The sequence below is a fragment of the Salvelinus alpinus genome, chromosome 29 (genome assembly GCF_045679555.1).
Source record: "Salvelinus alpinus chromosome 29, SLU_Salpinus.1, whole genome shotgun sequence".
NCBI lineage: Eukaryota > Metazoa > Chordata > Actinopteri > Salmoniformes > Salmonidae > Salvelinus > Salvelinus alpinus.
In genome coordinates, this window is record NC_092114.1 from 44,141,729 (window position 1) to 44,156,548 (window position 14,820).

Below are 14,820 nucleotides of genomic sequence, written 5' to 3' on the forward strand. Positions count from 1 at the left end.
GTAGAGATTCAGTACCAGTCTAAAGTTTGGACACACCTACTCAGTCAAGGGTTTTTCTTTATTTTTACTATTTTCTAAATTGTAGAATAATAGTGAAGACATCCAAACAATGAAATAACACGTATGGAATCATGTGGTAACCAAACACGTGTTAAACAAATCAAAATACAATTTATATTTTAGATTCTTCAAAGTAGCCATCCTTTGCCTTGATGACAGCTTTGCACACTCTTGGCATTATCTCAACAAACCATGCTTTTCCAACAGTCTTGAAGGAGTTCCCACATATGCTGAGCATTTGTTGGTTCACTCTGCGGTCCAACTCATCCCAAACCATCTCACGCTGGTAGGCCGTCATTGTAAATAAGAATTGTTCTTAACTGACTTGCCTAGTTAAATAAAGGTTAAATATATATACACTGCTCAAAAAAATAAAGGGAACACTTAAACAACACAATGTAACTCCAAGTCAATCACACTTCTGTGAAATCAAACTGTCCACTTAGGAAGCAACACTGATTGACAATAAATTTCACATGCTGTTGTGCAAATGGAATAGACAACAGGTGGAAATTATAGGCAATTAGCAAGACACCCCCAATAAAGGAGTGGTTCTGCAGGTGATGACCACAGACCACTTCTCAGTTCTTATGCTTCCTGGCTGATGTTTTGGTCACTTTTGAATGCTGGCGGTGCTTTCATTCTAGTGGTAGCATGAGACGGAGTCTACAACCCACACAAGTGGCTCAGGTAGTGCAGCTCATCCAGGATGGCACATCAATGCGAGCTGTGGCAAGAAGGTTTGCTGTGTCTGTCAGCGTAGTGTCCAGAGCATGGAGGCGCTACCAGGAGACAAGCCAGTACATCAGGAGACGTGTAGGAGGCTGTAGGAGGGCAACAACCCTACCTCCGCCTTTGTGCAAGGAGGAGCACTGCCAGAGCCCTGCAAAATGACCTCCAGCAGGCCACAAATGTGCATGTGTCTGCTCAAACGAGGGTGGTATGAGGGCCCGACGTCCACAGGTGGGGGTTGTGCTTACAGCCCAACACCGTGCAGGACGTTTGGCATTTGCCAGAGAACACCAAGATTGGCAAATTCGCCACTGGCGCCCTGTGCTCTTCACAGATGAAAGCAGGTTCACACTGAGCACGTGACAGACATGACAGAGTCTGGAGACGCCGTGGAGAACGTTCTGCTGCCTGCAACATCCTCCAGCATGACCAGTTTGGCGGTGGGTCAGTCATGGTGTGGGGTGGCATTTCTTTGTGGGGCCGCACAGCCCTCCATGTGCTCGCCAGAGGTAGCCTGACTGCCATTAGGTACCGAGATGAGATCCTCAGACCCCTTGTGAGACCATATGCTGGTGCGGTTGGCCCTGGGTTCCTCCTAATGCAAGACAATGCTAGACCTCATGTGGCTGGAGTGTGTCAGCAGTTCCTGCATGAGGAAGGCATTGATGCTATGGACTGGCCCGCCCGTTCCCCAGACCTGAATCCAATTGAGCACATCTGGGACATCATGTCTCGCTCCATCCACCAACGCCACGTTGCACCACAGACTGTCCAGGAGTTGGCGGATGCTTTAGTCCAGGTCTGGGAGGAGATCCCTCAGGAGACCATCCGCCACCTCATCAGGAGCATGCCCAGGAGGTCATACAGGCACGTGGAGGCCACACACACTACTGAGCCTCATTTTGACTTGTTTTAAGGAAATTACATCAAAGTTAGAATAGCCTGTAGTGTGGTTTTCCACTTTAATTTTGAGTGTGACTCCAAATCCAGAACTCCATGGGTTGATAAATTTGATTTCCATTGATCATTTTTGTGTGATTTTGTTGTCAGCACATTCAACTATGTAAAGAAAAAAGTATTTAATAAGAATATTTCATTCATTCAGATCTAGGATGTGTTATTTTAGTGTTCCCTTTATTTTTTTGAGCAGTGTATATATATTTTTAAATAGTAATGAGTTCAGGTGATTGTGGAGGCCAGGTCATCTGATGTAGCACTCCATCACTCTCCTTCTTGGTAAAATAGCCCTTACACAGCATGGAGGTGTGTTGGGTCATTGTCCTGTTGAAAAACAAATGATAGGCCCTCTAAGCGCAAACCAGACGGGATGGCGTATCGCTGCAGAATGCTGGTAACCATGCTGGTTAAGTGTGCCTTGAATTCGAAATAAATCCCAGACAGTGTCACCAGCAAAGCACCCCCACACCATCACATCTCCTCCTCCATGCTTCACGGTGGGAACTACACATACGAAGATCATCCGTTCACCTACTCTGTGTCTCACAAAGACAGCGGTTGAAACCAAAAATCTCAGATTTGCACTAATCAGACCAAAGGACAGATTTCCACCGGTCTAAAGTTCATTGCTCGTGTTTCTTGGCGCAAGCAAGCCTCTTCTTATTATTGGTGTCCTTTAGTACTGGTTTCTTTGCAGAAATTCGACCATGAATGCCTGATTCACACTTCTCTCCTCTGAACAGTTGATGTTGAGATGTGTCTGTTACTTGAACTCTGTGTAGCATTTACTTGGGCTGCAATTTCTGAGGCTGGTAACTCTAATGAACTTATCCTCTGCAGCAGACGTAACTCTCGGTCTTCCTTTCCTGTGGCGGTCCTCATGAGAGCCAGTTTCATCATAGTGCTTGATGGTTTTTGCGACTGCACTTGAAGAAACCTTTAAAGTTCTTGAAATGTTCCACATTGACTAACCTTCATGTCTGAAAGTAATGATGGACTGTCGTTTCTCTTTGCTTATTTGAGCTGTTCTTGCCATAATATGGACTTGGTATTTTACCAAATAGGGCTATTTTCTGTATACCACCCCTACCTTGTCACAACACAACTGATTGGCTCAAACGCATTAAGAAGGAAAGAAATTCCAAAAATGTACTTTTAGCAAGGCACACCTGTTAATTGAAATACATTCCAGGTGACTACCTCATGAAGCTGGTTGAGAGAATGCCAAGAGTTTGCAAAGCTGTCATCAAGGCAAAGGGTGGCTACTTTGAATAATCTAAAATCTAAAATATATTTTGATTTGTTTAAGACTTTTTTTGGTTTCTACATGATTCCATGTGTTATTTTATAGTTTTAAAGTCTTCACTATTATTCTACAACGTAGAAAACAGTAAAAATAAAGAAAAACACTTTAATGAGTAGGTGTGTCCAAACTTTAGACTGTTACTGTATATAGTGCATTCTGAAAGTATTCAGACCCCCACATTTTGTTACGTTACAGCCTTATTTTAAAATGGATTAAACTATTTTTTCCGTCATCAATCTACACACCATACCCCATAATGACAAAGCAAAACAGGTTTTTAGAAATTGTTGCTAATTTATTACAAATAAAAAACTGAAATATCACATTTACATAAGCATTCAGACCCTTTACTCAGTACGTTGTTGAAGCACCTTTGGCAGCGATTACAGCCTCGAGTCTTCTTGGGTATGACGCTACAAGCTTGGCACAACTGTATTTGGGGAGTTTCCCCCATTCTTCTCTGCAGTTCCTCTCAAGCTCTGTCAGGTTGGATGGGGAGCATAGTGGCACAGCTATTTTTAGGTCTCTCCAGAGATATTAGATCGGGTTCAAGTCCGGGCTCTGGCTGGGCCACTCAAAGACTTGTCCCGAAGCCACTCCTGTGTGTTGTCTTGGCTATGTGCTTAGGGTAGTTGTCCTGATGGAAGGTGAACCTTTACCCCAATCTGAAGTCCTGAGCGCTCTGGAGCAGATTTTCATCAAGAATCTCTGTCATGTGCCTTTTACTGAGGAGTGGCTTCTGTCTGGCCACTCTACCATGAAGGCCTGATTAGTGGAGTGCTGCAGAGATGGTTGTCCTTCTGAAAGAACTCTGGAGCTCTGTCAGAGTAACCATTTGGTTCTTGGTCACCTCCCTAACCAAGGCCCTTCTCCCCCAATTGTGCAGTTTGGCCGAGTGGCCAGCTCTAGTTAGAGTCTTGGTTGTTCCAAACTTTTACCATTTAAGAATTGAGGCCACTGTGTTCTTGGGGACCTTCAATGCTGCAGACATGTTTTGGTACCCTTCCCCAGATATGTACCTCGACACAATCCTGTCTCGGAGCTCTACGGACAATTTCTTCGACCTCATGGCTTGGTTTTTTCTCTGACATGCACTGTCAACTGTGGAACCTTATATACACAGGTGTGTGCCTTTCCAAATCATATCCAATCAATTGAATTTACTACAGGTAGACTCCAATCAAGTAGTAGAAACATCTCAAGGATGATCAATGGAAACAGGATGCACCTGAGCATCACTTTTGAGTCTCATAGCAAAGGGTCTGAATAATTACATTTACATTTACATTTAAGTCATTTAGCAGACGCTCTTATCCAGAGCGACTTACAAATTGGTGCATTCACCTTATGATATCCAGTGGAACAACCACTTTACAATAGTGCATCTAACTCTTTTAAGGGGGGGGGGTTAGAAGGATTACTTTATCCTATCCTAGGTATTCCTTAAAGAGGTGGGGTTTCAGGTGTCTCCGGAAGGTGGTGATTGACTCCGCTGACCTGGCGTCGTGAGGGAGTTTGTTCCACCATTGGGGTGCCAGAGCAGCGAACAGTTTTGACTGGGCTGAGCGGGAACTGTTTAATTACGTAAATATTATTTTCAATAAATTTGCAACAATTTCTAAAAACCCGTTTTTGCTTTGTCATTATGGGGTATTGGGTGTAGATTGATGAGGAATTATTTTTTTTTGAATCCATTTTAGAATAAGGGTATAACGTAACAAAATGTGGAAAAACTGAACGGGTTTTAATACTTTCCGAAATGCACTGTACATATAGGTAGGGATAAAGTTACTAGGCAACAGGATAGATAATCACCTCAGCTACCGTGGCAGATTGCACAAAAATGGGCAGACAGAGACAATATTTTAACAAAGCTTCGATCACGAGGGGCCTCCGAAAAATAAATCTCCAATGCAGAGACAAACATAAAAACCATGAGAAGGACAAAGTGTTCCTTTATTTTTTATGCACGGCCCTCTTTGTCCCTGAGCTCTGATTCATTCATGAGGAACAGCCAAGTCGCTCCCATCTACCCTTATTCATTCATTTCTGATTTATTCCTTCCTTAACTAATCAAGGATATGATCATTACTCCGGAAGATGCAGGGGCGAACCCCTTGCAGGTCAGGGGAAGGCTGCGGCCCCCATTGTGGTTACCACAATAGCGACGGCGACTCTCGGATAAAAAATGGTGGTAGATACGCCCTCGCCCTCGACTGATAACCCTCAAGGCCGTTTGTCGATGGACCGGGAGGGAAGAGAGCTCAACAGTGTTGTATAAGGATGGAACTGACGTCAAACACAAGCAAGGATGGTGTCAGAGCTCAGGGCTCATGACACAGAGACAGGGCTGCTGTCCCTCGGGGCATTGGTCTCCCGGCCGGCCAGCCCTGGAAGTGAAGCGGCAACCACACTGCCAGCGGGAGCAGCACAGGAAGTGGAGGGGGGGGACAAAAGGTCACTGCTGGAGGAATGTGGTGGCCGGGTTCTATTTACGACGTGCTCACCCATTTAGACGCCAGCTTGGTGAGTGGCCAACTTGGAAGGCGAGAGAGCGCCTTGGCTTAAAGGAATGGGAGATGGAAAAGGGAGGGAGATGGAAGCAGGGGGGGGGGGCTTGAGCTGTGTGAGGCGCTGCAGCAAAACAAGAACGGGCGGAGTACGGGTACACCACATTGAGGTTTGCGACGCCACCCGGTCAATGGAATTCTCCCATTGTGATTACTAATTAAGGGCATTACTACACATGCAAACAGGGGACAGGCTTACGCTCTTCTCTTTATGCCTCTCTCTCACCTGTTTCTCCATAGCTTGCCTCTTTCTGGAATCGCTGTTGGGAAGAGAGAAGCATTTTGGAAGAGGTCCGTTGCTGGCCGCACTTAAGTTGAGATTCCCATTTGCACATAATTCATTTTCAAAAGGGCAGAGGGGCTGCAGAGAGAATCCTTAATTGCGCCGGCAACATAGACAAATGTTTATATCTCGGCCCCTCTAATGAGAAACCGATAATGGATGCAAACAGCACTCGCTTGCCTTTCCCTTTCCACTTCCCAGAAATGCACACGGGACAATCCAAAACAGGCCTTTTTGGAGAGCACAACCTCATTCATCAATTCTCCTTTATGCTCGGCATCATGCAATACTCTACTCAGCCATCGACGTAGCCATAAATCTATTTTTTTTTATAGAGACTAACATTTGCAGATATTTCTCCATTAGAGGCTCACTCTGTGCTAGGGGGAGGTGTATGGATGCAGGCAACTGTTATGGCCAAGCCTAGAAGAAAGTGACGCACCACTTTATATACCGTATCTCTTCTATTGTAGGTGTCATGTATCTTCAAGGATTCCCAGCCCACATGGGCTTATAAAACACTTTATCTGCTGTAGAAAAGTAACATAATCTCATATACACTGAGTGTACAAAACATTAAGTACCAAATTTTCCATGACATACAGTTGAAGTCGGAAGTTACCATACACCTTAGCCAAATACATTTAAACTCAGTTTTTCAAAATTCCTGACATTTAACCCGAGTAAACATTCCCTGTCTTAGGTCAGTTAGGATCACCACTTTATTTTAAGAATGTGAAATGTCAGAATAATAGTAGAGAGAATGATTTATTTCAGCTTTTATTTCATTCATCACATTCCCAGTGGGTCAGAAGTTTACATACACTCAATTAGTATTTGGTAGCATTGCCTTTAAATTGTTTAACTTAGGTCAAACGTTTCGGGTAGCCTTCCACAAGCTTCTATTAATAAGTTGGGTGAATTTTGGCCCATTCCTCCTGACAAAGCTGGTGTAACTGAGTCAGGTTTGTAGGCCTCCTTGCTCGCACACGCTTTTTCAGTTCTCCCCACACATTTTCTATAGGATTTAGGTCAGGGCTTTGTGATAGCCAATACCTTGACTGTGTTGTCCTTAAGCCATTTTGCCACAACTTTGGAAGTATGCTTGGGGTCATTGTCCATTTGGAAGACCCATTTGCGACCAAGCTTTAACTTCCTGACTGATGTCTTGAGATGTTGCTTCAATATATCCACATAATTTTCCTACCTCATGATGCCATCTATTTTGTGAAGTGCACCAGTCCCTCCTGCAGCAAAGCACCCCCACAACATGATGCTGCCACCCCCGTGCTTCACAGTTAGGATGGTGTTCTTCGGCTTGCAAGCATCCCCCTTTTTCCTCCAAACATAACGATGGTCATTATGGCCAAACAGTTCTATTTGTTTCATCAGACCATCAGACATTTCTCCAAAAAGTACGATCTTTGTCCCCATGTGCATAAAAACCATAGTCTGGCTTTTTTATGGCGGTTTTGGAGCAGTGGCTTCTTCCTTGCTGAGCGGCCTTTCAGGTTATGTTGATATAGGACTCGTTTTACTGTGGATATTGATACTTTTGTACCTGTTTCCTCCAGCATCTTCACAAGGTCCTTTGCTGTTGTTCTGGGATTGATTTGCACTTTTCGCACCAAAGTACATTCATCTCCAGCAGACAGAATGCATCTACGTGGTCCCATGGTGTTTATACTTGTGTACTATTGTTTGTACAGATGAACGTGGTACCTTCATGCGTTTGGAAATTGCTCCCAAGGATGAACCAGAATTGGAAGTCATTTTTATTTTGCTGATTTCTTTAGATTTTCCCATGATGTCAAGCAAAGAAGCACTGAGATTGAAGGTAGGCCTTGAAATACATCCACAGGTACACCTCCAATTGACTCAAATTATGTAAATTAGCCTATCAGAAGCTTCTAAAGCCATGACATCATTTTCTGGAATTTTCCAAGCTGTTTAAAGGCACAGTCAACTTAGTGTATGTAAACTTCTGACCAACTGGAATTGTGATACAGTGAATTATAAGTGAAATAATCTGTTTGTAAACAATTGTTGGAAAAATGACTTGTGTCGTGCACAAAGTAGATGTCCTAACTGACTTGCCAAAACTATAGTTTGTTAACAAGAAATATGTGGAGTGGTTCAAAATTATTACGTATGTGTTTTCCCAGGATTCAAATCCACTATCCTGGCATTGCAGGCATCATGCACTACCAACTGAGCTACAGAACACAAATATAAACTGGATGACAGGTGTCATTGAGGAACAACAACAGGCAGCTGAGAAGAGAACAAAACCGTGGGAGCCAATTGTCTCATCTAATTTCGTACAATCCAGTGTGGTGTTGAACTGCCAGGCCGGCTTGTGAATCTCAGCCTCCGCGGCCTTATCTCCTGGCAGAGGAAACGGAGGTCCTTCAAAGGGCTGAGGTCATTTCCTCTGCCTCGGGGCTCATAAAGGAAAATATAAAATGTCTCCATTCGGTCAGCCCCTGCTTTCTTTCAAATACCTGAGCTGCCTTTTTCATGTTTTTTTCGGGACAGCAAATGAGTGGTTTCGGTTCCCCCAGACCCTCAGATTAAGCTAACCCACATCTCACTCCTACTAAATGAAAAACATCCAAAGGGAAGCAGGAGGGAACAATACAGGGACAGAGGGAGAGAATGCCTCCCCTCTTACCCACGGAGCTTGACGGCCCTTAAGCCTTTCACAACTTCCTGTTCCCATTGCTCTCCGGTCGGTCCAGGGCGTCAGCGCTGGGAAGATGGAGAGGCTCATTCAGAGCCCGCGCGATGCAGAGGTGGAAGGCAGTCACGCTGTGATACTAGGCAGGCGGAGGATTGATGGATCTGCTGCTGGTTGCTGCAGGAGCCATAGAGTCTTAAGGCAGATGGATGAGTGTGTGGGTGGGGGTGTAGGCTGCGTGTGTGGAGGAGACGAGAGGCTCTAGTATGCTAGCCTAAATGTGATTATGCACTCTGTGTTTTACAGAGTGCAAAAATGTGGAATGTACATGTGTGTGTTATTCTACGTGCATGTGTGCATTAATGTACATATGTGTATGCAAGCTCAGTGGTGGAAAAAGTACCCAATTGTCATACTTGGAGCGGCAGGTAGCTTAGTGGTTAGAGCGTTGGACTAGTAACCGAAAGGTTGCAAGATCGAATCCCCGAGCTGACAAGGTAAAAATCTGTCGTTCTGCCCCTGAACAAGACAGTTAACCTACTGTTCCTAGGCCGTCATTGAAAATAAGAATTTGCTCTTAACTGACTTGCCTAGTTAAATAAAGGTAAAATACATTTAAAAAAATACTTGAGTAAAAGTAAAGATACGTTAATAGAAAATGACTGTTACGCTCGTCGTCGGATGATAAATGACCGGACCAATGTGCAGCGTGGTAGGCGTACATTCTCTCTTTATTTGAAAACGTAACACCGGGAAAAAACAATATACACAAACCGAACGTAAAGCTAGTCGTGCACAAAGCAACAAACAAAGACAAGATCCCACAAAACCCAAAAGGAAACTGACAACTTATATCTGATTCCCAATCAGAGACAACGATAGACAGCTGCCTCCGATTGGGAATCAAACACACCAACATAGAAACAGAAAACCTAGAATGCCCACCCTAATCACGCCCACCCTAATCACACCCTGACCTAACCAAATAGAGAAATAAAAAGGCTCTCTAAGGTCAGGGCGTGACAATGACTCAAGTAAAAGTGAAGGTCACCCAGTAAAATCCTACTTGAGTAAAAATCTAAAAGTATTTGGTTTTGAATATACTTAAGTATCAAAAGTAAATGTAATTGCTAAAATACTTAAGTATCAAAAGTAAAAGTAAAAGTATAAATAATTTCAAATTCCTTATATTAAGCAAACTAGATGGCACCATTTCCTAGTTATTTTTATTTACGGATAGCCAGGGGCACGCTCCAACACTCAGACATCATTTACAAACGAAGCATGTGTTTAGTGAGTCCGCCATATCAGAGGCAGTAGGGATGACCAGGGATGTACTCTTGATAAGTCTGTGAATTAGACCATTTTCGTATCCTGCTAAGCATTCAAAAATGTAACGAGTACTTTTGGGTGTCAAGAAACATGTATGTAGTAAAAAGTATATCATTTTATTTAGGAATGTAGTGAAGTAAAAGTAAAAGTATTCAAAAATGTAAATAGTAAAGTACTGATACCCATAAAAACTACTTTAGTAGTCCTTTCACATATTTTTACTGAAGTACTTTACACCACTGTGCATGCTTGCGTGAATGTGTGTGTATAATGAGTGCATCCATGCATGCGTGATTGTGTGCGTGCGTGAGTGCATTTGTTTGTGTGTGTGTGGGGTACATCAGTCCCCAGCATATCTCGGTCTCTCTACAACAAACAGGTTCCTCTCCCACGCTTCTATCTCAGTGTATCTCGCATTTCTTAATCTTTCCCAGAGATGACCGGTTGCTGACCTCTTGCACCCTCCCCTTTTCTGACGCTTTGCTGCATGCTCACTGAGCTGAACTAAATACAAATAACACAGGAGAGGAAGGAGGGAGGATTGGCCTGGTTTGTTCCCGGCTCGGTGTCTGTCTGGTGGTGCCACCGTGTTGAAAAAGCCCTGCCTCTGACATTTAAACAAGCGCCAGGTCAAAAGGGCAGACGACTGAAAACAAAGTGATACTGGATCAGGGCGACGCAGTGTTCTTTTTATGATGCTCCAACCCGTACCTGCTTTCCTGCATTCACCTTTACAAGGATGGAGAGGAGGAGAGAGCATCTTTTGAAAGGAAAAATCTGTTTAGAAGCAGATTGAGTAGACTAGAGTAACCTCTGAACATTGATGTTATCGTAAAAAAGTTGTGCGGGTATGTTACGACATTGGTATCTCACTAGAAGAAAATCATTTCAGTTTAAGAAATAAAATGCTGGTCAGGGTCAAGGAAAAAAACCCACATCAAGCTCTCTAAAATCAGAAATATATTGCACATGTATTTCAACATCAGTATGAAAGGAATGAGGCCCTGGCTGTCAATAGTGATCAGAGACATGGGTTACATGGTAGGGGTAAGCCAGCGATCTGGATCTGCATTTATACAGAAACACATGGCTTCTGATGAGGCCTTTGAGCTATTGTGGTCTCTCTTCCTTCCTTTCTTCCTCTTTCTGTCCTACTCTCTCTTCCCCTCCCTCAGTGCACAGGGCTGGACCATCATTTCCACTCGTAAAATACAGATGCTTATGCTTGGCTCTTGGCATCTCGGCGGCGCTGCATTCCAGGCAGGTGAGGTATGGGAAACTGGTCTCCCCCACCCGCGAGTGCAGAGCAGAGTGCCCGGCCCTGCAGAGCATAACTCACCAGGCCAGTGCCCTGGACACAGAGAGGCTCTAATGTATTTCATCTCCACACCCTGCGATTTACTTCACACCTCTGGTGTATCCTTATACTCCCTCAATCCTCTCTTCCTGTTTTCCACGACCCATGGGTCCATCCTTCCTCCTAACAAGGGGCCCAGGCTGACTGCTGATTGCCTACATGAGTCACCAGCAACAAATGGACATTTTAGTCATTTAGCAGACGCTCTTCTCCTTACAGGAGCAATTAGGGTTAAGTGCCTTGCTCAAGGGCACATCAACGGATTTCTCACCTACTGTAGATGTCTCTGCGATTCGAACCAGTGGCCTTTTGGTTACTGGCCCAACGCTCTTAACCGCTAAGCTACCTGCCGCCCCACACAAAGGAAGTTAAGCCAATGCGCGGCTTTTCCAGCTTTGAATCACGGCGGGTTGTTTTCCCTCTACATCTGACCCGTCACACAACGGGTGGGTTCCATCCAGGTAAGGACGGGTAGGAAGGCGGCATCACCTTGAAGGCGGCAGCAATACCGAGTAAGGAAGCTGCGAAAAACAACCACAAGTATTGATGGAACTTCAATAGCGCTTAAACAGTGCTGCCAGACACCTCGGGACTAATCCGCTCTTTTTCTACTCCTCTACAGCTGGCCATTAAAAGGGTCTTACACACCATGCGCAAACGGAGCTGCCGCTGAATTTTTGGAATGGACCGTATACGACACTCAGTCGCTCTGTTTTGTGTGGAGTGTGTAGCAGGCTTAAGAGGAGAGTGAACAAAAGGAACACTACCGAAGTGTATTTACAGTACTGTAGCAGCTAAGGCTGAAGCGGGGAATATGTCTACGAATAGCTTGAGATGGAAGACAAGAGCGATAGTGAAGAATGTTCAACTACATCGTACTTGCCTGTTAGCCTTCTAATTGGATGTGTGTACTCGATTAAGCGATTTAGAAAATGTGCCGCTAATAAGATAGCTCCGTCGTTTGGTTTGATGTGTCAACGTGACACTCCTAGTCAGTGTACAGACAGCACAGGCTAATGCTGTTTTCCAAGACCCCGGTTGAAAGAGGAGGAGATAAAAGAGTCTACGGAGACGTAGCTAGGGAGGGGTTGCACAACAACTGCCTATCCTCTGACGTCCTTCCAGCGAGCGAGCTTCGTCGCAGGGCCTAGTCATTGACCTCCATCCTTCCTCCAGCTAGCGCTAACTGCTAAATCATTGATTTACCGCACGCAGGTGCTTTCTTGACTGAGGTCTGTGCTAATGCCAGGGCTTGGCTCCGAACGCTTCCTATGACAACATCTGCTTTGAAGAGTGATCGCTGCGCCGCGGACGGTGGCAGACACAAGGCTCTCGGCGGCTAACACAAGGCTCAGGGTGCATCCCAAATGGCACCCTATTCTCTACATAGTGCCCTGGGAAAAAGTAGTGCACAACCTAGGGAATATGGTGCCATTTGGGATACAGTTACCTTGGTGACATACCTTTGCACTGGTTGGTGTTCTTGTCCAGGATGGCCTTGGTTGACACTATTTTCCCATATCTGTGAAGAGAAGAGAGAAGCAGAATTACTAGGTGGAATGGTTCTAGAACATAACATCGGGAACATTCTTCAAATTCAGTAGTGCTATTACCGTTACAGTAGGCTATTTTGTCCTCTCTCAATTCTCTAACCTCCACTTGGCCTAAAAATGTATAAATGTAGCGAGGCACGATTGCTCTCTTGATAACCATTACCGCTGCTGGGAAATAAACATAGCGGAAGTTAACACATCGGGAATATCTACGACCACTTCATCTCTCCCATTAATCAAACAACTGCACTAGGACTTGATGTGGCAAAAACTCATCGTTACGGACTGTGTGTGGACTAGGGGATGACGGCATCAGGCAGCTCTGTGTGTGTGTGCCTGCCTGTGTGTTTGTGCCTGTGTGTATGCGTGCGTGCCTGTACTTGCCCTTGTGTGTGTGTGTGTGTGTGCGTGCGTGCGTGCGTTCGTGCGTGTGTGTGTGTGTGTGAATTAGAGCTTCTCTCTCAGTACATAGGGAAGTGTGGAGCTTCCTGGCCCATATTTCACCAGCGGGGGATAATTGTGCCATTTCTCAACGCACAGTGAAGACTCTATTTACTGCATGCTGCGGTGGGGTCGGTGGCAGTTATGAACTGATGAGCACAAGGAGGAAAACTACAGCCTGACACTCAGCCTCCTGGATACCAATCAGACTGTTGTCTTGATGGGATAGAGACGCAGGGTAATTTGAGGGTGGGTGCGTCCCAAATGGTGCCAGTTCCCAATGTGCCTGGGTCAAAAGTAGTGTACCTTTAAGGGAACCGGGCACCATTAGGGACGCAGCCCTGCAGGCGGAAACTTAGCCTCATTGATACCAATCAGTCGATTGTATTTTATGGGAGTGAGAGACACAGGGTAATTTGACTTACCTGGTAAGAAATATCAACAGGGATTTGTAATCACCGAGGGAGTTTGAGGGCGTCTCCCATGAGCAATAGAAAAGATTGGCTTCAACATGGGGTTGGTGCATATATTTGATGCCATTGCCATATACTCAAAGCGAACATTGTTTGTTTGTTATTATTATTTATTTATTTATTTCACCTTTATTTAACCCGGGAGGCTAGTTGAGAACAAGTTCTCATTTGCAACTGCAAATAACTGCAAGATAAAGCATAGCAATTCGACACATACAACAACACAGAGTTACACATGGAATAAACAAAACATACAGTCAATAATACAGTAGAAAAATAAGTCAATGTGAGCAAATGAGGTGAGATAAGGGAGGTAAAGGCAAAAAAAAGGCCATGGTGGCCAAGTAAATACAATATAGCAAGTAAAACACTGGAATGGTAGATTTGCAGTGGAAGAATGTGCAAAGTAGAAATAGAAATAAAGGGGTGCAAAGGAGCAAAATAAATAAATAAATAAATACAGTAGAGGAAGAGGTAGTTCTTTGGGCTAAATTATAGATGGGCTATGTACAGGTGCAGTAATCTGTGAGCTGCTCTGACAGCTGGTGCTTAAAGCTAGTGAGGGAGATAGGTGTTTCCAGCTTCAGAGATTTTTGCAGTTCGTTCCAGTCATTGGCAGCAGAGAACTGGAAGGAAAGACGACCAAAGGAGGAATTGGCTTTGGGGGTGACCAGTGAAATATACCTGCTGGAGCGCGTGCTATGAGTGGGTGCTGCTATGGTGACCAGTGAGCTGAGATAAGGCGGGGCTTTACCTAGCAGAGACTTGTAGATAACCTATAGCCAGTGGGTTTGGCGACGAGTATGAAGCGAGGGCCAACCAACGAGAGGTCGCAATGGTGGGTAGTGTATGGGGCTTTGGTGACAAAAACGGATGGCACTGTGATAGACTGCATCCAGTTTGTTGAGTAGCGTGTTGGAGGCTATTTTATAGATGACATCACCGAAGTCGAGGATCGGTAGGATGGTCAGTTTTACGAGGGTATGTTTGGCAGCATGAGTGAAGGATGCTTTGTTGCGATATAGGAAGCCGATTCTAGATTTAATTTTGGATTGGAGATGCTTAATGTGAGTCTG

General features: G+C 44.6%; 1 protein-coding gene across 3 annotated transcripts in view; it reads right to left on the reverse strand.

Annotated features, from left to right (window-relative positions):
• LOC139558804 (RNA-binding motif, single-stranded-interacting protein 3-like) overlaps positions 1-14,820 on the reverse strand; it is a 351,557-nt gene that overhangs the window by 155,147 nt on the left and 181,590 nt on the right. For all 3 annotated transcript variants that reach the window (XM_071374246.1, XM_071374247.1, XM_071374248.1), the window contains one exon: positions 12,741-12,799. In XM_071374246.1, coding sequence (XP_071230347.1) covers positions 12,741-12,799 — 59 coding nt within the window. The remainder of the gene's footprint in view (positions 1-12,740; positions 12,800-14,820) is intronic.